A 24,713-nucleotide genomic window follows, 5' to 3' on the forward strand; every position below is an offset into this window, starting at 1 on the left:
AAAAGAATGAGATCATGTTTTTTTGTGGGCACATGATGGAGCTGGAGGCCATTATTCTTAGTAAACTAATGCATGAACAGAAAACCAAATACCGCATGTTCTCACTTATAAGTGAGAGCTAAATGATGAGAATTCATGAACATGAAGGGAACAACAGACATCAGGGTCTACTTGAGTGTGGAGGGTGGGAGGAGGGAGAGGAGCAGAAAAAATAACTATTAGGTACTAGGCTCAATACCTGGGTGGTGAAATAATCTGTACGACACACCCCCGTTACACAAGTTTACCTATATAATAAACCTTCACAACTTAAAAACCTAAAATAAAATAAAAGTTAAAAAAGGGAAAAAACAATAAAAAATAACAATACAATAATAAGTAATATAGGTAAAACAATATAGTATAAATATTTATACAGCATTTCATACTATTAGGTATTAGAAGTAATCTGGAGATGATTTAAAGTATACGGGAGTATGTGTAGTTTACAAGTAAATACTTTGCCATCTTTTATAAGCCACTTGAGCAGCTGCACATTTTGACATCACAGGGGTTGAGAAACCAATTCCCCATGGATACCAACGGGGATAACTGTGCTGACATATTTGGGGGAGATTTACATTCTTAATTCAGAGACAATTGTCAATTTTGGAAGCTTTCATTTAATCGAAAAATTTACCTAGTGTTTATATTCTGTAGATTTATTTACACTTTAATAAGGAATTATTGTAGAAATAATTATTTTGTATGCTTCCTAATAGTTTAGAATTATTTTAAATATTTCATTCCCATTTTATTTTTTTCTATGTATTTACTATTACAACAGGTAAAGCATATAAGAATTTAAATATTGGGCCAGGGTGGTTGAATTATTTCTTAGATTTTTCACATCATTCACATGAGGTTCTGGGTGAATTTTTTGCAGTGTCAGGACACAGAGATGCATTAGTGAATGCCAGCAGCTGGATTTTAAAATTGCTATTGTCAAGAGCATCACAAGTAAATGCTGTATGTAGATTTTGTATCTTTAATCTGTAACTTGGTTCATGTCTCCCTATATATTATTTTATTCTTTTCAGTTAATTAAGTAGTTGAAATGAAAATGCAGGTATTGCATCTCTGCCCTTGTTGCTTCTATAGGTTTGAAAAGAGCACACAAAAATTAAGTTTTCAGTGGTAACAGATGCAAATAAGAATTATAAAATGCAGAGCTTCTAGGTTGTAATTTTCTATTGGTAACTATTTAACATAATTGAAAACCAAATTAATAATGCAAGAATGTACCATACCTTGGTGCTGTTAGTTTCAGGAAATGTGTCTAATCTCTTTATCTCTCATCACAGGTTATAAGATAATTGGGGCAAATTCAGGGGATGTATATATTCTTCCGGTTTTTATTTGTGTGTGTGTGTGTGTGTGTGTGTGTGTGTCTGTCTGTCTCTATATACATGGACCTAACAGAGATAACTATTTCTTTGTAAGGACCTAACCGATGTGTGTGTGTGTGTGTGTGTGTGTGTGTGTGTGTGTGTGTGTGTGTCTGTCTGTCTGTCTCCATATACATGGACCTAACAGAGATAACTATTTCTTTGTAAGGACCTAACCGATATGACCCTCCCGTATGTGTTGCAAGCTACTTGGTAGAGCAAATTATTGCTTGGGTCAGGTGAAACTGACTAGTTTTCATTCTAGGGTTCTTAAATCAGCCATGACTACTTTAATGAATGGAGCACTGGTCAGGGCGTTAGGGAATCTAGCTTTTATTTGTGACTCCATTATTGACTTTATAGCTTCAGGCAGGTTAATTTCTGTGCCTTGGTGTCCTTACCTATAAAACATGGGTGATGCCTGCCGCGTTTCTATTTCTTCAGAGCATAGTGAGGATTAATGAGCCAAAACACAGAGCCTCTCTTATGGTTTGTACACCATGATTTGTCACTGCACTGTGAGGACTTATTAATATACAAGGAGTGGCATGAGACAGCGAGTGAGTCTGCCTTCACAGGTGCCTTCAGTGTTGTTTTAAGTAGGACTACCTAATGAAGTGGCAAATTTAGGTATATCTGTACCTCAGCACTGTCCAGTAGACCTTTCTGTGGTGATGGAAATGTTTATATCTATGCTGGACATTCAATAACCACTAGTTACCTCTACTATTGAACACTTGAAAATTAGCTATTGCTACCGAGGAATAAATTTTAAAATGTATTTTATTTTAACCACATGTGCCAGCGACTACTGTGTTGGACAGCTGGTTGATACAGCTGGATAGTTGGGAAGTAGGGTTTATTTCACACAAGAGGTTGGGATTGATATTGGATAAAGGATAGTAAGGCAGATGAAGGGACAGATTTAATCCTAGGGTACAAGAGTGTGGTAGCTGTTTCTAAAAATTACCTTTCCAGACCAATTGGTCTTCATACTTTTTTCCTGTGTTTTTGCCTTTTAAAAAATGTTGTAGTCATTTTTGTTCATCTGATTGGCATTACAAATTCCCTAACTGTTCTCCTCCTTTTCAGATTACTTTTCTTTAATTCACTTTCCATACTGCAGCCAGAGTGCCTTCAGAAAAACACAAGTCTGGCCAAATCATTTATTTGTTTAAAACCCTTCCATGGCTTCCTCTTAATGTTTTTAAAATAAAGGTTAAACCCCAAAATATGGTTTATAAGAACTTGGATGGTCTGGTGCTACTTTCCTCTCTGCTCTCATCAGTCTTTCCACAGCTTCTCCTTTCCCCCTTTCCTTCAAGCATTTTTTTGCACCAGCTTTTCTGAATTTTTGTTTCCTTAAAATATGTAGGGTCTTTTACCTCCTAGTCTTTGTAAATGCCTTTGCATTGTCTAGAATATTTGTTTTTGGTAGCCAGTTTCTCATTTGAGTTTCACCTGGGTTATCCTTTCCTTTTGGCCACCTTTCCTGATGTGATACTTCTCCCCAGTCATAGGAGTTATTGTTTCCTCCCTTCTCATGAGGCTGTAAGCTGTATGGGCCAGGGATCATGTCTGCCCTCCCTAGTTCTGCCAAGTGCCTAATGTAGTCTATATCCATGTTTGTTTGTAGAGTGAATTAGTGTCTGAATGAATGAAGTTTATGGCATACTTTTTCCTCTTTTTTGATAAAAGGTCAGATGACATGAAAATGGGAATTGCCTCCTTCTGCCACTACCCTTACTGTGTGACAAGATGTCTAAAACCAAGTTTCCCTTATCTGTGCCTTTTCTAAGGTGATTGAACTGGTTCCTGGTAGCTTTTGCCCAATTGGCATCCATGGGCATGTTACTTTTTGTGGGATTGTGGCTACCCAAAGTAATTCCTATATCCTTGACTTTTAAGTGCAAGCTCTCTCAATGTTCTAGATACAGGTGAGAATAGATGAAATTTATTCCTGCCCTTTCCTCCATTTCTTAAGGAGATCATGGGAAAGGGGTCTGGAGCATGGAGACTATGGGATTCTTACTACTCTTCTTTTTCTTCCTGAAGCTCTTACTCCTTATAAGCCATTAACATCTCAAATTCTGGAATCTGAGTTGGCAAACAAACTTTTTCTTTCTCTGCTTACTATATCTGTTTTACTCTTGGTGGAACTCTTTTCTCAATAACCAGGCCTACACTCTTCCCATGGAAGAAGGGTAAGAACCAGCAAGGGCAAACACCATTCTGTCTGACCCTCTTTAGGGTTTGCTACTTTGGTTGATTGAAGAAGTAAAGTCCTTTTTGCTTACTGTAAATTTCTAAATGGCCTCCTTTAGCTCTAGGACAGACATTTTGGCTGTCTTCTTCATGACCTCAAGGTTGAAGTTTTCTCTTAGATGCCTTCCTTTCCTCTTAAGTCTTCTCATAGTCCCTTCATTGCTCCTTTGCCTCATCATCTCCTCAGTTGTCTGGTTGCTTCCGTTCTAGTAGGAGTGAACAGTCTGTTAAAGCACTGATTATAGAATGATGTGAGGCATGCCTTCATAGCACGGTGCTCACAGTAGCATGAAAGTCTCAGCTAGGGCTGGAATAAGACCAGAGGAAGTCACAGAAGGCTTTCTGGAAGAAGAAGAACTCCGAGTTTTGAAAAAATAGAATGGGAGGATCGGCTTTTCAGAAAGATAAGATACGGGTGCTAAGGTAATCAAGGCCAGACTGCTTCTTCATTCATTCTAGGAATTTCTGTTAGTGATGTAAGTGTAAAAGGATGGAGGAGGATGAGAGGCCAGAGAAGATGGGCAGGGACTTTGAAAGGCTGTGTGTGCTAAACAGAGTGCTGATTTTAAGTTGAAAACCTCCTTCTCCACACTGGGGAGAGAACTCAGTTAAGAGGTTTGTCCAGCAATCCAGGAAAGGAGTGATAAGAGTCAAATCAAAGTAGTGACAGTAGTGGTGGGAGGGGGGTGGGGTGGAGAATTAGCCATATTTATTAATTTATTCTTTCAAATGAAGTTTGATTTACTTTGTACTGTTTCAAAAATACCATATTAGGATGTTTTGAAATTGGGTAAGTACGTAGATTCTAGTGGAGTACCGATTAGGATGTTGATTGAAATTGTAAATATATAGATTACAGTGGATTAATAAAGTTGGTTTCTATCAAGTGGATTGATAAACTTGATGTCGTTTGTTATTTAAACGAATACATCAGTTTGCTAGGTTTTTATTTAGGAATTTTGCATTTTAAAAGTTAGAGTGATTTGTGATTTTATCTTTCATTTCTTGCCATTAGATTTTGATACCAAAATTACACTCATAGCTTCTAAAAAGTAATCAGGACCAAGATACGTGTTTCCATTTGTTTAAGCATTCTGTTATATATATCTTAGTAAAGTTTTTAGTCTGTTTCATATATATGTATGTATGTATACACATGCATATAACTATTAATTGAGGTTATTCTAGGTATAGACTGAGTATCCCTTGCCCAAAATGCTTGGGATCAGAAGTATTTTGGATTTCTTTCAGATTTTGGAATATTTGTATATACATAATGAGATTTCTCAGGGATGGTTCTCAAGACTAAATGTGAAATTTATCTATGTTTCATAAACATTTTATACACATAGCCTGAAGGTAATTTTATATGATATTCTAAACAATTTTATGCATTAAAAAGGTTTTTTAAATACTGTGTTTGGAATTTTCAGCTTGTTGTGTCATGTTGGTGCTCAAAAAGTTTCCTATTTTGGAGCGTTTCAAATTTCAGATTTTTGGATTAGCAATGCTCAACCTGTATAGTATTTGATTATTTGTTGCTAGTAAACTGGATATTGTGTTAATAAATATAATTTGTTATTCTTGATATATAGGAGAGCTGTTGATTTAGTACATTTGTATCCAGTCAACACCTAATTCTAAAGAGCTAATTATCATTTATTAACTTCTGTTTCTTACTGCATTTGTCAGTGCTTCCAGAATGACACAATAATGATGATAGTTGGCTTGCTTGTTTCGTTCTTCCTTTTTTAAAAAAGTACTGACCCATAGAGTTACAGATATACTAATATCCATATTAAATACAAAGATTAATGTTCTTTTATTGCCCTATGGAAGCTTTCTTCCCTTTATTATTTCTAAAAAGACTGTATTTTATTTTATTGAATGATTTTCAGCTTCAGCAGAGGTGATCTTATAATTTTTTGTTTGTTTTTGTTTTTGAGATAGGATCTCACTGTGTTGCCCAAGCTGGTCTTGAACTCCTGGACTCAAGCGATCCTCCCACCACAGCCTCCCAAAGCTTATGCTTTTTTGACTATTGATGTTATTAATACATTTAAAAATATTAAATAATGCTTGTATTCCTGGGATAAACTTGGCTTGGTGTTGTGTGTCACTTAAACACAAAGTTTACATGAATTTGCTAGGGTTTTAGGAATTTTGCATTTATGATTATAAGTTAGAGTGATTTGTGATTTTTATCTTTCATTTTTTTGCCTCAGATTTTGATACCAAAATTATACTCATAGTTTCTAAAAAGTAATCAGGATGCTTTTTTTTTTTTTTTTTCTTTTTACCTTTCCTCTTCTCTGGATCATGAATAGAATATCTTCTGGAAATATCCTGTCCCCTGCCAACTTAGCATAACATTATTTATTTTGATAACTCATATAATTTTTGGAGATGTCTCTAGTTTTGTTATTAGTAGTAATCACTCTGATATACCAGTGTATTCATAATACAGACACTAAAGAGAAAATGGACTTTTTTTTTTTATCCCATTAAGTTCATCCTTAAAAAGTCCCTGTGGATTCAGAAGCCGAGACGGGTGGATCACGAGGTCAGGAGATCGAGACCATCCTGGCTAACACGGTGAAACGCCATCTCTACTAAAAATACAAAAAATTAGCTGGGCGTGGTGGCGGGCGCCTGTAGTCCCAGCTACTCGGGAGGCTGAGGCAGGAGAATGGTGTGAACCTGGGAGGCGGAGCTTGCAGTGAGTCGAGATCACGCCACTGCACTCCAGCCTGGGCAACAGAGCGAGACTCCATGTAAAAAAAAAAAAAAAAGTCCCTGTGGACTGTAAAAATTTTACCTATTTTGACGTTTTGTTTGAGGCTGTGATTTTGATTAACTTTATAACTTTTCTGTTACTGTAAGAAAGTTAGTTTGAATTAGAAGAGTAAATATTTTTGTAATGCAGCCCCAGGAGAGAGAAGAAAAACTAAGACAAAATCCAGCCGCAGAGTTAGTCTCGGATGTCACTGGGAGAGAGGAAGGCTTGTATAAGAAGGCTAAGTAATCCAGGTTTTATCCTGATACATGTTCTGGTATTATTAATAAGTTATGGGCCTAGCACAGTGCCTCATGCCTGTAATCCCCACACTTTGGGAGGCCGAGGCGGGTGGATCACTTGAGGTCAGGAGTTCGAGACTAGCCTGGCCAACATGGTGAAACCCCATCTCTACTAAAAATATAAAAATTAGCCGGGTATGGCGGCGTGTGCTTGTAGTCCCAGCTACTCGGGAGGCTGAGGCACAAGAATCACTTGAACCTGGGAAGCGGAGGTTGCAGTAAGCCGAGATCATGCCACCACCCTCCAACCTGGGGGACAGAGCGAGACTCGGTATCAAAATAAATAATAATAATAATAAGATATCAGGAATGGTGCTAAGTAAGATGTGACTTTAAATATTGGAGACCAGGCTTAAGAACTACCTTTTCAGTAGTGACTTATAAAATATAAAGAAAACTGAGTAGTCCAGGAAGTGGGGACAGTCAACAACTCAGTCATATAAGTTAGGCATTGAATGTGTGTGGAAGACTAGACATAGGAAAAAGAATGGAGTATTATCTGCTGCAAAGCCAAGTGAATTTAAAAGCATCCTATTGAATATTGGTGGAGGGAAATCTTGAAACCTTATAAGGCAAGGCACAATAGCTAAGAACTAACCATATTGCGGTATGAATTTAAAGTCAATGATACTCTTTATTTGTCATCTTCACTATTTAATTTTAAAATGAGCTTTTATAGTTCACCAGTGAAGTCTCTCAACCCTATTTTTTCCCATAGAGGCTATGTTCTTTATTAATTTTCCTACTGCAATGTTTTTGGGCCCTAAATCTTTATAATTATGGAAGATTCGAATATACAGTGGAAAGTCATATATCTACTTCAGACTTTCTCTTTTGTTTTGATTTAACTTTAATATTCTGGCAACTTACTGTTTTTATATATCTTGCACTTAAATAATAGTATTAATTCATTTAACCCTTAATTTTTTTGGCATCAAAAATGTACCTTTTGTGAGCTAAAACAATAAGAAAGAAAATCAGTTCTATTTTAACCCTAGGTCATGAGAAAAAGGTTTATATAATCTTTGTTGTCTGGGAATATTTATAACTGTTCAAAACATCATTGGTAATCTATCTTCCCCACTGCCTTCTGTACATCCCAGTGTGAAGCTAGAACCACAGCTCTTACAGTCACATCAGAACCATTTTGAGTGTGTGGCGAATAACATATGCTTTTTTTTTTTTTTTTTAATGGATATGTAGGATTTTAGAATGTGGTACTTGATCTGCCATTAACAGTTTTCCTTGGAAGGATGTTGAGTTCTGAAGTAGAAAATATTATATGGACCATTGGACCAATTAATTGTCCCACTGCCCTAGGTTAATTTTAAAAAAATTAATTGCCAGAGAGAATTTATGTTTTATAGCTTTAAAAACCTATGTTGCTATTTTGAATTACTCTGCTTTATCCTGCCCCATAGCAAGCAAAGTGACTTGAAAAATTAAATCTGTGTGTTTGCAGTTTTGTAGTTGTTTATGAAGGATTTCATTCATGAACTCTCTTCGTATCCTGTCATGCGTGATAGATTTAGTATTAGTAAAAATGCCTTTTTGTCTATGTTTTTGCAGTTTGGATGATCTGTACATGCAAGTACAAGTTTATATTCGCCCATCTCCTTTCTCTCTTTTCTTAGTGGTGTAATGAATAAGATCAGATCACCACTGTAGGCAGGTGTCTGAGGGGAAACAATGAGGTGTCTGAGGGGAAAAGGATATTAAAAGGTTGTACTGCATCCTGAATGTGGCCTTTGGGACAAAACTGAAACATTAAACACCACAGTTTAGCCCTTTCATAAGTACTTCCTTTTCCTCATCTTCAGGATCAGAAAGATTCCTAGTTAGGAAAAGGATTTTCAGAGTTATGTACTCTGAAAGGGTGAACTCTAAAGAGTTCATACTCTTTAGATTGTGCCATATGGGAAAATGAAAATCTACTCTTAGAATGTTGTTAAGAAGACATAATTCTATACTTTCCCTTAGTAAACTTCCAAATTATCATGAAAAACATGCATAAATTGTATCATAAAATTGGGGAAAATGAAGAAAGAGGTTAATGCTCCAGACATAACTTATTTTGTTCCCTTACCTTCATTCTGTATCTGTCTTCCAAAAATGCAAATCCAATACAGTAATATAATGGCAGTTATTGAGCTATTTGTATATGCTAGGTACTGTTTTAAATGCTCTTGATGTATTCATTTGGTTCTGGCAACAGTCCTGTAAAATAGGTAGTGTTATTATTTCCATCTTATAATTGAGGAAACAGGCATAGGTGGTTTAAGTAATTCATGTAAAGTCATAAGACTTTTGAGTGGCAGGGCCGAAATGTAAGTTCAGGCAGTCTTATTCGGTAACCCCAACTCTTAACTACCATGCTGCATTGATGCCATCCCTCCTGCTTACAATGATTTAGGAAGCTGTTCAGGGTTTCTTATTGCCCTTGGGAGGAAGTCCAACTCTTTAACACCTGCTCTTTGTTCTTATATAATCTGACCATAGCTTACAGTTCGAGAGCACCTCATATTCCTGTGGTACATTCCCTCTCTTTCTCTCACTCTTCCTTTCCCCCCTTTTTTCCTTTTTTTTTTTTTTTTTTGGTGGTTCTAAAAAGTTCTAAGTGCTATCTCACTTAAAGTCCTTCACACACTTTTCTGTCTGCTAGAATATTCTTATTCTGTTTGTGTACCTGCTTTTCTTCCTTACCCTTTCAGGTCTGGGGAGCTTTACCAGACTGCAAAACCTTTTCTATGTGCCTCTCTGCTTTCCTTCCCTGAGTTCTGTGAGGACAGAAACTACCTTTTATCTCATTGTTTCTGTAGTGCCAAAAGTTGTTGGTACATTTTTTTCAAAGTACTTGCTGAATGATGACTATTTTCCAAAATAATTACAAAACAGAGTTTGTGACTTTTCCCCCTACTTGTTTATACAAATATACTCATTCCATGTGTGTTAAATAAATAAATGATTATTGCTACTTCTGATATATGCAATATGTATATCATGCATTATGTATATTAATACATATATCCATTTTCACATAGGATCTATTAACATCAGTAACAAATCATCCAATATTTCATACTACATTTTAGATAGCAAAAAGCAATGACACATGAACACCTGGATTGTCTGTTCAAGATTTTAAAATTTAAAATCTCCAGTCATATCTTTAAAGATTTTATAAAGCAGATTTTCCATGTTATGATTTAAAATCATAGGTAAAGGAATAGCGCAAGAGTACATTAGAGAAAAAAAATGGTGAAATCTGCCAGTGTACTGTGTAGTCAAGGAACAGAAAAAAAATTAGAACCTTCAAATTTTTAGGATTCAGTATATGTATTAGTCCCTTTTCATACTGCCGTGAAACACCTGAGACTGGGTAATTTATAAGGAAAAGAGGTTTAATTGGCTCATGGCTCCCCAGGCTATACAGGAAGGGCCTCAGGAAACTTACAGTCATGGTGGAAGGTGAAGGGGAAGCAGGCACATCTTACGTGGCCAGAGCAGGAGGAAGAGGTGAGGAGGTGCTACAGCCTTTTTATTTATTTATTTATTATAATTTTTTTTATTTCCATAGGTTTTTGGGAACAAGTGGTATTTGGTTATACAAGTAAGTTTTTTAGTGGTGATTTGTGAGATTTTGGTGTACCTATCACCCGAGCAGTACACACTGAACCCAATTTGTAGTCTTTTATCTTCACCACCTTCCCACCTTTTCCCCGAGTCCCTGAAGTCTGTTGTGTCATTCTTATGCCTTTGCATCCCCATAGCTTAGCTTCCATTTATGAGTGAGAACATACAATGTTCAGTTTTCCCTCCTGAGTTACATCACTTAGAATAATAGTCTCCAGTCCCATCCAGGTTGCTGCGAATGCCATTAGTTCATTCCTTTTTATGGCTGAGTGGTATTCTACTGTATATATACATCACAATTTCTTTATCCACTCGTTGATTGATGGGCATTTGGGTTGGTTCCACATTTTTGCAGTTGCAAATTGTGCTGCTATAAACATGCGTGTGCACGTATCTTTTTCATATCATGACTTCTTTTCCTCTGGGTAGATACCCAGTAGTGGGATTGCTGGATCAAATGGTAGTTTTACTTTTAGTTCTTTAAGGAATCTCCACTGTTTTCCATAGTGGTTGTAAACATTTCCACCAACAGTGTAAAAGTGTTCCCTGTTTACCACATCTATGCCAGCATCTTGTTATTTTTTAATTTTTTAATTATGCCCATTCTTGCAGGAGTAAGGTGGTATCAATATGGTTTTGATTTGCATTTCCCTGGTCATTAGTGCTACACCCTTTTAAACAACCAGATCTAGTGAGAACTCAATCACTATCACAAGAACAGCAAGGAAGAAATCCGCCCCCATGATCCAGTCACTTCCCACCAGGCCCCTCCTTCAGCCTTGGGAATTATAATTTGACATGAGATTTGGGCGGGGACACAAATCGAAACCATATCAGTATAGGTAAAGTATATTATCTACATATAATCATTTGCAATTCACTGAATTCGAGACTGTCTTTGATAAGGCATTAAAAGAACTGACTGTCGAAAGTGGTACATGTAAAAGATATTAATATACTGTCATGTACTAGATGTAAATTCAGCAGTTAAGATCTCGACATTTTCATATATTCCAAAATAGTTTAAAATATTTTGGCGTTGCGTTGACCCATGTCATTTAACTAGTAGACACATGTGCCTTTCCATTTTCACAGCAAAATACACTTTGTGTCTGTAATGTTCGTTGCTTTATACCTTATTTTTTCATTGGTTTTTCATACTGTGTTTGGTTTCTACACATGAGCACACAGCGCCTAGAAGGTTTGATAGAAAGCTTTCTTCCATCAGTTCCATCCATTTCAGTAATCATGTTGCTTATTCCCTACACGGGCCCTTAACAGTTAACCACCATCTTCCAGTTTCTAGTCCTGGGCTCAAGGCCATTTAAATCCATCTTCTATTTCACCTCATTACTTGTTTGGGTTTATACTTTATCAGTTTGATACCTGTTTGTTGAATGAACGTTTATCCTCAGTAGGATTATAGGCAAGGACAGTGTTTTCTAGGTCTTATGTATCCCTCCAAAACACCTAGTTTGAGTGGTAAAACTTTAGGTTAAATCATGCTAGAAAAGAGAGAATGTACTATATTTAAGTGTATTTAGAAAAAGCCATTTTATAAGCTTCCCTGGTAACCCATTCTAATAAATAGCAAATCAAGTTATTGATGTCTATTTTGAGTCTATGATGTAGTAAATCTAAAAGAGAGTCTTCTTCTCTTGTATAGTGATGAAGAATAATGTATTTATCACTGACTTCTCTATTTAGTAATAAGTCATATTAGTAGTCCCTGAGATACGTTTCAACATAACTTTTCCTGTATGTAGTACCTATTAGTTTTACAATGGGAATAAAATCCACCTCTGTGCATTTTAAATTGATTTTTCACACTAATTCTCTAACTAAAGTGTTAGTCTGTTCAAATATATCAATGGGAAGAAAGCATACATTATTGTGCCCAAATAGTAAGAAATCTTACACATACCCCATCTTCTCTTGCTGTGGTCGTTGAACGTCCCACATGTAAACTTACGTCTACTTCCAAATTTTAATGGTTCATGACAAAGCAGAAGCAACATGACTGGATTTAATAGGCTCTATTTCCCATGATGCAGGACTGAGGTTAACTGAATATCTTTCCATCTGTGGCACTTGTAATGTGCCATTCAGTTCATTAGCGTTACAGGAGGGCTAAGAGTTCAGTGAATTGAATGTGAGCAGAAGCCGTCCATAATCCAAGCAGAGAAACCACATGTTTTAAGACTATATGACATAGTAAGCTTTGTATAGTAAGGATCCTAAATGTAAATTGGAACTCTGGTAGTCACTTTGTAAAATCATCTTACTGGCTTAGACCATGTTTTACTGGTTGATTTTTGGTTTAAATTCCTCCCTAGCTGTTGGTGGTACTTTGAGAAGCACTTGAACAGTTTTTCATGTTGTCATCATGGACTTTTTTTCATGTATGTGTAAAATAACTATGCTAATGTGACTCAGTTGCTGTGCATCAGAGTGCACTTGATTGGGCTCTTTTATTTTTTTTGAGGTGTAAGATCTATATTTGTCTCTGTCAAAAAGTCCTAGTGTATGCATGGATTTTTTTTTTTCTCATTGTTTCTTTTTTCATTGAAACATTATCTCTTGCTCAGGCTGGAGTACCATGGTGCAATCATGGCTACGCAGTTATTTATTTATTTTTTTTTGGATGGCATATAATGTGGCCATTATATGTTGTTGTTGTTTTGTTTATTCATTTTTGCACTTGGTGGTTTAAGACCTAGAACATTGGTTCTTCAACTCAGATTTCTGTTTTTTGATTGTTACATGTATAGCATATGTGTGTGAGGAGATTGTGTAGCTGGTATATGAGCATAATAATTTAGAGAACGAATTAGGAAGTATCAAGAATAGTGGATGAATTTCTTTTAAAATACCCTGAGACTGTCTGCTGTAAATGTATACTGTGACATGTGTCACTTTGTTTTAAATTATAAAGCTGAAATGCAATCTACTGTATTATATCTTGGCTGGAGAAAGACTGTTGCCAGGGGAAGGTTGTTGGACTTGGACATAAAGGGGAGCCAGAATACAAACTTGTCAGTGTTTACCCAGGACTGTCCAAAGAAGAAAGCAACTGGACCTGATAATCACGAATTGCAGTCATTGCAGAAACATTTGCTGTGGTTCATTTCTTACTCTGATACACTAGCTTTCTTTTCCCACTCTGCCATCAAAACAGTTTTCACCAAGGTCATTAGTGACCTTGTCTGTGCACTCAGTAGATGCTTATATCCCTCATCTACATGACCTCTCTGCAGCATCAAACAGAATTGGCATTTTTCTACCTTTCACTTCCCCTAATGTTTCTCTCTGTTTCCTTCCAGATCTTTTTCTATACATTTGATACAATTTACAGAATTAGTATTATACCATGTTTATAACTTCATGTCCCATTTACCGCATTGGATTTTCACATGAACTTCTGTGGCCATTATATGAATATAGCATAATCTTTAAAAAAAAACATAAAAGACTATAAAAGAATTGCTCATTTTGAAAACTTATTGCCATAGTATGCTGTATTTAAATCATATTCTGAAACCATATGTAAGGAAACAGAATAGTAAACAGAAGTCCTTTAGTTTTAACAAGTTACTTTTTTTTTTTTTTTTGAGACGGAGTCTCACTCTGTCGCCCAGGCTGGAGTGCAGTGGCGCAATCTCGGCTCACTGCAAGCTTCGCCTCCCGGGTTCACGCCATTCTCCTGCCTCAGCCTCTCTGAGTAGCTGGGACTACAGGCTCCCGCCACCACGCCCGGCTAATTTTTTGTATTTTTTAGTAGAGACGGGGTTTCACCGTGGTCTCGATCTCCTGACCTCGTGATCCGCCCGCCTCGGCCTCCCAAAGTGCTGGGATTACAAGCGTGAGCCACCGTGCCCGGCCAGCAAGTTACTTATAATTGAAAGACTTTAGGGTGGGCAAAATTTAATTTCAGTGAAATTGAACAAGGAGAATATGACTTTAGTTAAGCCATTGGAACTTGTTCTTCTCTTTTTTTTTTCTTATCTTGAATAGGATCAAACTGGCATCTCTAAAATCTCTTCCGGCATAACATTCTATGACTTGTGAATTAGTACATGCTGAGAAGTTTATATCTCTCTGAGCCATAATAGTTTGTTCTGCGATGGTTGTGATTATTATAGGTTATTGTATGCATACATGTTTAAGTTAATTTTTAAAGTACCCTGTTCACTACATTATTAAACTGTTTGTTATGTGGCATAATTTTTCTTCTAGTAGAAGAAAATCCCTGTCCTGTGAATTTATCTAATTTTGTATTGGTTTATAAAGACTATACGGCCTATAATAGCTATAGTAAATGATTTTTATTGGCATTTGAAAGTCTGTCACTCATAGTGATTGGTGATTATGAAGCCATATTTTAATATGAATGAGAATGCAGAATACAGTTGTGAAAAAATTCATAATACTATATTCAATAAAAACAATCCCTATAATCTGATGTCAGACTGAAATTTTACATCATTTCTCTTTTGAGTTCAGCAGCTTTTGATTCTAGATTTTTCTGCCTAATATGAGTTCTGAGTAATTTATTTTAGTTAAAATTGTATATTATTAAGGATGTTGAAAAATTGTTCTATTGGTGCATTCATGTAGTTAAGAGTCGAATCACACATTTGACTTACTTAAACACATCTGCACTTATTTTGCCAGTAACATATTTGGTCTGCGGCCTGTGGATTACACAGACGATGAAAGTATGAAATCGCTATTGCTGCTACCAGAGAAGAATGAATCATCCTCAACTAGCCATTGCTCGGTAGTAAGTATGGAGTTAGCTTTGGGACATTTATATATTTTATTGAAATTGGTTATGAAAGGAACATAATAGAAAAATTTCCATTTGACAAATTGCTGACATTCACCAAACAATTATTGAGCACTTCCTGAGTATTAGCTACTGTGGATTCAAAGATATAATTATAGTACAACCATCTAGAAATACTTATTGAGCCTGCTCTGTATTTTAGGCAGCATTCATAAAACAATGAATATGACTGGTAGAACTCTTATTCTCAGGGAGGAGCTTACCATCTGGTGAGAGGTAGGAAAGAGACAAACTGTAAATATTGAACTAATATAAATAATTTCAGACACTTAGACATGAGTGCTTCGAAGATGTTGTAGAGTGTCGCTGGATGGAGGTAGTGGGCTTCTGCAAGGCCATTGCTTTAGCTAGGGTCACAGAGGGGAGCCTTAAAGCACTGATTTGAATTGAAACCTGAATGTTGAAGTGAGGAGGCTGCCAGGTGACTATCTGGAGGACACAGTGTATAGGCCCTTCAGTGAATGAGGCTGGTATGTTGGAAGGTTAGAAAGAAGTTTGTTATTGCTGGAGACTAGCGAGCATCTAAACAGGACTTTCGGATAGATTACATAGAAGTGTAGGAAAGGAATGGAATAAGTATGACCTTAGCAGGGGAGTAGATGGTAATGCCATTTGTTGCCATGGAGAAGGAAATCAGTAGTTCTATGTGCCAATTTGATGTCTGTAAAACATCAAATGGAGATATCGAATAGATCATTGGATATGAAAGTCTGGAGCTTAGGAGAGAGGTATAAGCTAGAGATAAAGTGGAAAGAATGCCTGTTTCTTAGGAACCCATAGCTTAGCAGGGATTTCAGATGTAAAAACTTTTACTGTACATTGTAATAAATTTGTAAAATAAGCTATAAAAATATTACAGTAGAATCAAAGTAAGTAGAAACTACAGAAGATGTCAGGAAAAATTTCACAGAAAGGCCAGGCGCAGTGGATCGCACCTGTAATCCCAGCACTTTGGGAGGCTGGGGCGGGCGGATCACTTGAGGTCAGGAGTCCGAGACCTGCTTGGTCAACATGGTGAAACCCCATCCCATCTCTATGAAAAATACAAAAATTAGCCGAGTGTGGTGGTACGCGTCTGTAGTCCCAGCTACTAGGGAGACTGAGGCACGATAATTGATTGAACCCGGGAAGTAAAGGTTGCAGTGAGCCGAGATCACACCACTGCATTCCATCCTGGGTAACAGAACAAGACTGTCTCAAAAAAAAAAAAAAAAAAATATATATATATATATATATACACACACACACACACACATGTATGTATATATATATACAGAGAATTTCACAGAGAAAGGTGTCCTAAGTCTTTCAGAGTAAACATTTTAGCAGAGTATCTAATAGAATGCTGTTGGCTGCCAGTAACAGAAAACCTTTTCTCCAGTGCCTAAAGACAATTTTTTACTTTATATAGAATTAATCCCAATGCAGGATAGCTCTGCATTTGCTTAATTTAGCACTTAGTGGTTGCATCAAGGAACCAAATTCTTTGTATCTCTTTACCTTGCCATCCTCAATGTGGGGGATTTGTCCTCACTAAGAAGTTTCCTTTAGTGCTTGTAGAATGATTGTCACAATTCTAGATATGACAGTGGCCAACTGAAAAAGAGACACTAAAGTCTTTCCCAGAAGCCTTTCCATGGACTTCCCTTGTGTCTTATTGTCAGAAATTGATTTTGACAGTGCTGGAGGATAGGGTCAGTCTTTGAAAGTGGGGTTACCTGAACAAAACTGGGCTTCTGTTAGTGTGGAGGAAGTAAGCAATAGATTTTGAGTGTAACAGCCAACATTCCCCACTGCAATCAGGTGTACAAAGTGAGAATGGCAGCCCAAATCTAAGGAACAGCTGCTCAGAGACAAGGAGGCATAAAGGACCTTAGGAATTTGAAAAACTATAGCATTTACTGTGAGAGGAGTATGACGTGTGTTTAAGAGGGATTCAGGGTAAAGGGCTAGGTTGGGACCAGATTGTGAAAAGCTTTGAATTCCCTGATATGAGTTTAGACTTAATAGGGCACCTTCAGTGTATTTGTAACTGAAATAGGACTGTCTGCAGGCTAGCTGGGAGTGGGAAGAGACTGAAGGCTGATTGGGAGGCTGCAGTAGTGGAGTCCAGGTTTGAAATGCTGAGGACTGGAATTACAGATGGTAGTGTTGTGGGGATGGAGAGAAGAAGAGGAGTTTTAGAGAGTTGGTAGACTCACCAGATCCTAGTACTGCTCAGATGGGGGAAAGTAACAGAAAGGGAGGAGCTGAGGTCAAGGATCATTCACAAGAGTAGTAGTAGATGCTATTGTTTAAGATAAGGAGGTAGCCTAAGGTAGCTACAGTTTGATACTCTCGTAAATGCTTTCATGAGCTAGTTGCTTTCGTATCTTGAAAACCCTGTGTCTTCTGCTTTAGACTTCAGCCTTATAAATCTGTTCCAAACTATAGTTTTGGTAATGAATTGGAAGAGAAGGTAGAAATCAGCGGTTTAATTTTCTCACTTTACAAATGAGAAAAGTGAGACCTAAAGAGGCTATGATTTGCCCCAGGGTTAACCAGCCATTTTTAAAAAAAAGGTTGTTTTTTTCTTTATTAATGGACCAGTTAGAACTCACATTTCTTAAAACTTAGGTCAGTATTTAATTCAGTCCCACCGTACTCAGCAACTATAAATTGACTTGTTTTCTTCATTTGTACTTGAAGTCTGACAGAGCATAGCATAACCAAGTTGTCCTTTACTGATGTTCCTTTTATGTAAAAGCTGGAAAATGATTATTTTAAATGTGTCAAGAATAAAGATATCTTTATGGTATTCTTGGAGTCTGGGGGTGGCAGTGCCTTTCAGAAAAGGAGGGTTTTTATTACATGGAAGAGACCTATACTTTGGGCATGTCATATAGACATGGCCTTTGGAGTATTCTCATTTACTGTCTTCATGGTTGGTACTTGGCTAAGGAAAAGATAATATCAAGTCCTTCAGGTTTAAAGGGTAGTTTCTTAATGTGCAGTCCTTAAGATGGAACCTCTAATGTACCTTTCCTCAGCCACTACCAGTCTCTTCTTCACTCACTCTTTTTCAGTCACATGGGCTGCCTTACTGTGTCTTGAGTCCACCAAACATACTGTCATTTCAGGTGTGCAGCACCACTTGTTTAGTTTTTTTTTTCCAGGAACTAGATGTTCCCATGGCCAGCTTCCTCACACCCTTCAGACCCAGCTCTAGCATCCTCTTAGCAGAGAGGACTCTATGCCACTGCATAGTAAATAGCAACCTCCCAGTGCTGTCTAACTCCCTTCCCCTGGTGTGTTGTACCATACTATTTCTCATTTGATATAATGTATTTTTATTTAATTGTGTTGTTTTCCCCTCTCAACTAGAATATAAACTGTGTGAGGGCAGGGGCTGGCTCTTTTGTTTACTGTAGTAGTGCTAGCATTGAGAACAGTGGCACATACTGAGTGTTCAGTAAGTGTGTGCTGAATGCGTGAATGAGCATTAGAGTATTCTTTATGATACATACTTGCCTCTGAAACAAGCACAAGTGCTTGGTAGCTTCATCTGGAACCCTTTAAATCACTGATGTCCAGTGAGCAGCTCACTGCTTCCCTAAAGGAAGGGGTTTGAATTTCTCTACTTCCTCTTTAGAATTTTTGTGTTTTAAGTAAAATTTAGTGGCTGTTGGAAAACTGCTTTAAGTTTGAGAAGCAACCTCTAATCTTTTAAAAATTTAAAAAACTCCTTATCATTCATTCATTTTGAGACTTCTCTGTTTGTGATTCATTTTAAGCAGCATATTTATCTTTTTAATTTTTTTTCTAGATTTTTTAACCCCATTTTTGATGAACTTAAGAAAAACTAATGATTTTATCTAAGAAAAAGTACCCTATTTAATTATTCCTTTGAATTTAATGCTAATGAACATAGTATCTAATCTCTATAAAATCAGGATATTAAACCTTTGGGATGTTTTTTGTGCCTCTTTGGAGCCTCATGGGTCAGAGACCTATGCTTATTCAAGTCAAATCCCCAGCCCCCATGCCACCTCACCCCAAATCAGACATGTGGCTTTGGCAGCTGTTTGCTTTATGTTTTATTATAGCACTCTTTAACTGTGAGAAATTAGTGCCAGTTTGTATTTTTTATGCAAATTTTTAAAAGTATGATAGGAAAATACTTGACCCACTTTGGTGCTTTCCTTGGGTTGGTAGAAATAGTATCATATGCTATATTTAGAAATGATATCTTTTTCACTTTTGTTTTGTGCAGAGAACTAATGTAGCTGAAGTGGAGTTATATAAATTGAGAAGTAATATGTTCTATTTAGAGCTATTTTTATGGTATTTGTGTAACTTAACACGAATTTTTGAAATACTGTAGTGTTTTTAAATATTATTAAAGAGTAATTGAATAATCCATAAAGTACACTGAATTATTTATTTTCGTGTGAGGAGTGTTTATAGCGTTTAGGTTAGATGTGGTTACATCATCTTACAATTTAGTGACTAGGAAAGATGAGCTGAACTTTTAAGTGCTGAATTCTGTCATTTACAAACACTTTTATGGAAAAAAAAAAATATATATATATATGGACATATATTGTTTCCTTGAGTCTTTCACTTCTCAGCTTTAATGCTGTCCGCTCTTACCTTCTCTTTATTTTTGTCTTTTTTGTCTTCTGTGAATTCTAAGTCTAGATTTTAAAGTGAAACTATTAGTCTTTGTTAGAGCACTTCTTTCTTAATCGTGAGCTGCATGGACTTCTTACTATTTATGGATCTGATCTCCTAAGTTTTGGATTAACTTGTCTGTTTTTGTCTTTTCTTAGTTTTGAGGGGTTACTATTTTGATAATAATTTGTTTTCTATCTTTGAGGTCAGCACTGTTCTAGAAGCCTTGGCATTCTTTGATTTTTCAGATAATCTCAGTTTAAACTAAACAGACCAAGTTTGAATTTAACTCTATTGAGACAAGTTAGTGGAGGTGGAATAGGGAATTGCTGATTTTAAGTGGGTATTTTAGGTTACTTGGGAAAAGAAAAAGACTTACTGGTGACAGAATGAAGTAAAACCCTAGAGAGACCCAATTTAAAATTGAAGAAATGAGATGCCCTGGGTATAGAGAGCTATCACAATTGACATTTTCTTGAGGGAAAAATAAAGAGAAAAAAATTATTTAAAAGGTTCTGGGTGTAGATTCAATGGAAATTATTGAAAATTATTAGAGTAAACTAAGTAATGAAATTCAAGCTTATATCAAGTAACAATCTGTTTAATGTCTTTGTCTAGTCGTCTAATGTTTTTAACACTGTGGCATCTCCTTTTATATTAACAGATGAACACTGGGCAGCGTAGGGATGGACCTCTTGTACTTATAGGCAGTGGGCTGTCTTCAGAACAACAGAAAATGCTCAGTGAGCTTGCAGCAATTCTTAAGGCTAAAAAATGTACTGAGTTTGACAGTACAGGTGAGGATTTTGAATTTTGGGGGGGGTAGAAAAAATGTTAAATAGATGATCCTTTTGGAGAACTACCTTTGATAATTTATGTATGTTTTAACCATTGGGAGATGGCTGTATACTTTGCATCTTGTAATGAATCTAAATTTTTTTTCAGTAGTAAACTACTTATAGACAACGTAGTTAGGAAATGTAAAGTTTAAAGGTTTGCATATATTTTAGGACAAGACAGTATTTCAGAAGAGCAAATTTGTGACTTTTGCTAATGACAAATAAATTGTTGTGCAGTGTAATGTCATAATCCCTTAGCTGTAATTTGAAAATAAAATAAAACTTTGTGTTTGCCAATATGGCTTTAAGATACATGGTTTATGATCTGATTTTTCGTATTGATGGCCAGGTTAGAGAACTAGATACTGTATAGAAGTAGTCTTACACTTAAATGTAAAAATTGTTGCCTTTTAAGATTCAGATACAAGCTTACAAAACATAGATGAGTTATAAAAAGCAGGCCAAAGAAATACTTTGGCTTATATCTTTCTCTTACTGCTTTTTTTGTATTTTAGTAACTCATGTTGTTGTTCCTGGTGATGCAGTTCAAAGTACCTTGAAGTGTATGCTTGGGATTCTCAATGGATGCTGGATTCTAAAATTTGAATGTAAGTGTTGGATTTGAGAGAATTAAGAAATGAATTAGACTAGTTTTGTTTTTTCATGGTTATTAATCCCTGTGATTAAGGAACTTGATGTTAATTTTCTTACCTCTGGTTAGTCACTGCACTTTGAAAAAGCGTCTGGCCAGGCGCGGTGGCTCAAGCCTTAATCCCAGCACTCTAGGAGTCCCAGGTGGGTTGATCACAAGGCCAGGAGATCAAGATCATCCTGGCTAACACGGTGAAACCCCATCTCTACTAAAAATACAAAAAGTTAGCTGGGCATGGTGGCAGGCGCCTGTAGTCCCAGCTACTCGGGAGGCTGAGGCAGGAGAATGGTGTGAACCCAGGAGGTGGAGCTTGTAGTAAGCCAAGATGGTGCCACTGCACTCCAGCCTGGGCAACAGAGCGAGACTCCATCTCATAAAAAAGAAAAAAGAAAAAGCTTCTCATATTTATGGTGTCATTTAGATATGCTTAGTAAATGTATACATATATGTTCTGGTTTTAAAGTCTTTTTTCCTACAATACCATTTCAATGAAAAGTAAATGGAGTACACAGTACACTTTTAAGCCTAAGCAATTCATGTTACTGTTAAATGATATATTGAATTTAATAATACATGTTTTAAATATACTGCATGACGTGTGTGAAATGAAAGCAATTTATTGCTTTTCCTTTATGATTACCTGCATAGCACCCTTTTGGTCTTAGTTCATTTAATCCAATATTTTTAGGAAGCTGTTGGGAAATTGACTGCATTTTACTACTTTAGTTGGAGTCACTATACCAGCTATCTCGACCTCCACTGAAAATGTATTCCTGTTCCCATCTTCTTGCTGATAGCCCACCACCACCTTCAGAGCTGCCTGTCACCTTCCCTGCTGTCACTCGTTTACATTTCTACTTGGATTCCCTTGGGACTTAAAATGAAAAGAAAGCTCATACACAATTATTTTTTACTCCTTAATAGTTAACATATCTACTTTTGATACTATGGCTAACATAGAACAGTGGTTTGACCTTTTTTTGTTTATTAATTGTTTACAAAAGATTAGTAGTTACAAAGATTAGTGGTTACAAAGGAGGAATGTGGGGAGCAATACAGTTGAGTATCTTGATGTTAGTGGTGGTCATGTAACACAAGACTACCTGAGATAAAATTACACAGACAAGTGCATTTATAACTAGTGAAATCAGGCCAGGCACAGTAGCTCATGCCTGTAATCTTAGCACTTTGGGCGACCGAGGCAGGCAGACCAGCCAGGCCAACATGGCGAACCCCCTTCTCTACTAAAAATAGAAAAATCAGCCAGGCGTGGTGGCACATGCCTGTAATCCCAGCCACTTGGGAGGCTGAGGCAGGAGAATCACTTGACCGCGGGAGGTGGAGGTTGCAGTGAGCCGAGATGGTGCCACTGCACTCCAGTTGCACAGAGTGAAACTCCATCTCAAAAAAAATAAATAGTGAAATCTGAATAAGCTCTATGGATCGTATTGAAGTCAATTTGTTGGTATTATGTTATAGCGGTGTGAGATGTTAACATTGGACACTGAAGGAACAGTACGTGGGACGTCTCTGTACATTCCTTTGAAACTTCCTGTGACTATAATGATTTTTAAATAAGATGTTAAAAAAGAACAGTGGGTATATTTAATGAAACTCTTTATGAAGCAACTGATGGATTAAAATTAGTTTATAAAAATGGTTTTATGGCTTTGTGCTTTGAAGGTTTTATGGTAGAATGCCTGATTTATCAAGATCTTAGTTATGTTATTAATTTAATCTGTAGTTTGAAGTTGATTTGGTTTGTAAAACAGTTTCCTTTCATCGATTGGTATTCATGTCATTTTCAAATACAGCTACCACTTCATTTCTTGTGATGCTTGTCACAACCGATGCAGTCTGATCCAGCTAAGAGGCTGTGACTAGCAATGCCACTCCATCTGTTCTCATCAATCCCTATTAATTAGTCCCTCCTAGTTATGACGAGTTTGAGAAGTATAAGTAATTGGACTAATTTGTCTCACTTAGTTTTGAACTTTCTTTTTCCTTTTAAATCTGTGAAAGTCTAATTGAGCCTCAGTGTTTAAAAAATTCATTTAAAATGGTTTCATGAGTAGGGATGCTTTTGTATCAAACCTGTGCCAGAAACCTTTCCAGTGGTTATAGGAAGAAATAGATTTTCATCATCATAAGGTCTCAGTAATAAAGAAGCCATACAAAATTTTGAATGTTAAGACATTTACCACTTAACTTTTCAGTCTAGTTCTTGTGAATATGCTGAAGTGACATTTGGTTACATATACAGGCTACATGATTCATTTCCATAAAATCTGCCTTCTTTGGGAAATGTAGATTTGTCACTTTAATATCTTGGCTATGTCATTTTTATAGAACCACTGATGGACTCAGACTAACTTAATAGTGTGCTATTTGGTGATTCTCACAGTAGTGAATAACATCCTCTAATATCAATGGTTCTTTTAGGATAAAGGATGGATGGAATCCCTTACTGAAGTTCATGTCGTCATATTTTCTAATATAGAGTACAAAGAGAAACAGATTCAAAGTTTGAGATATTTCCTTTAAATAGTCACTGGGTTTACAAAAAGAAGGCAAGAACCTTCAAATAGTTCTTTCCTAATATATATTTCTCATAGTTTCTATACTGTTCTCAGTGTCAAGCATCTCGGTTTGATTCTTTGTTTGTTTTTTAAGAGAGGAGGTGTCACTCAAGCAATCCTCCAGCTTCAGCCTTCTGAGTAGCTGGTACTACGGGTGCATATCACTGCACCTGGCTCAGTTTCATTTTTAAAAATGTTTCAGAGCTATTTAAAACTATTTGAAAACCATTCATATTAAAAGATGATAGGTGGACCAAAGCTTTGAAAATTAATTTTAAAGATTTATGACTTTTTAAAGCTAGGTCTCATGTTTGAGTCTGTCCATTAACTTGCTGGTAGACAAAACTTCAGGATTAACTATTAAGAAACTTTCATATTAACTTTTCATGGGATTTTTCATAAACCAAATAGATTCAAGCGGAATTTTATTTGTAACTTTCTCTGTAGATAATCAACTCATTTTATAAACTAAACAATTTAACAAAAAGAATTATACAAAAGATTTGGATCCATTGGGTCCAAATTTAACTATGAGAAGTTTTCTGTTGAAATATTCTGTCTTAATTGGTTAATATCTCTTATTTTCCTACATTGTTTATGCAGAGTATCTTATAGTGCCATAATTAATGAACTTAGCATGAGGATTCTGAGACTAAGCCATAATTTTACAGACCATCCAGTCTATCTTATATTTCTTTTACAGATATTTTACAGAATGATATTTATTTTATATTTTAC

At 36.3% G+C, this 24,713-nt stretch overlaps 1 protein-coding gene across 2 annotated transcripts in view; it reads left to right on the top strand.

Annotated features, from left to right (window-relative positions):
* The window catches only part of BARD1 (BRCA1 associated RING domain 1), an 81,615-nt gene that overhangs the window by 41,853 nt on the left and 15,049 nt on the right, over nt 1-24,713 (top strand). For both annotated transcript variants that reach the window (XM_032754629.2, XM_032754630.2), the window contains 3 exons: nt 15,078-15,186; nt 20,570-20,702; nt 21,260-21,352. In XM_032754629.2, coding sequence (XP_032610520.1) covers nt 15,078-15,186; nt 20,570-20,702; nt 21,260-21,352 — 335 coding nt within the window. The remainder of the gene's footprint in view (nt 1-15,077; nt 15,187-20,569; nt 20,703-21,259; nt 21,353-24,713) is intronic.

This window comes from Hylobates moloch, unplaced genomic scaffold (assembly GCF_009828535.3).
Source record: "Hylobates moloch isolate HMO894 unplaced genomic scaffold, HMol_V3 SCAFFOLD_1, whole genome shotgun sequence".
NCBI classification, from domain to species: domain Eukaryota; kingdom Metazoa; phylum Chordata; class Mammalia; order Primates; family Hylobatidae; genus Hylobates; species Hylobates moloch.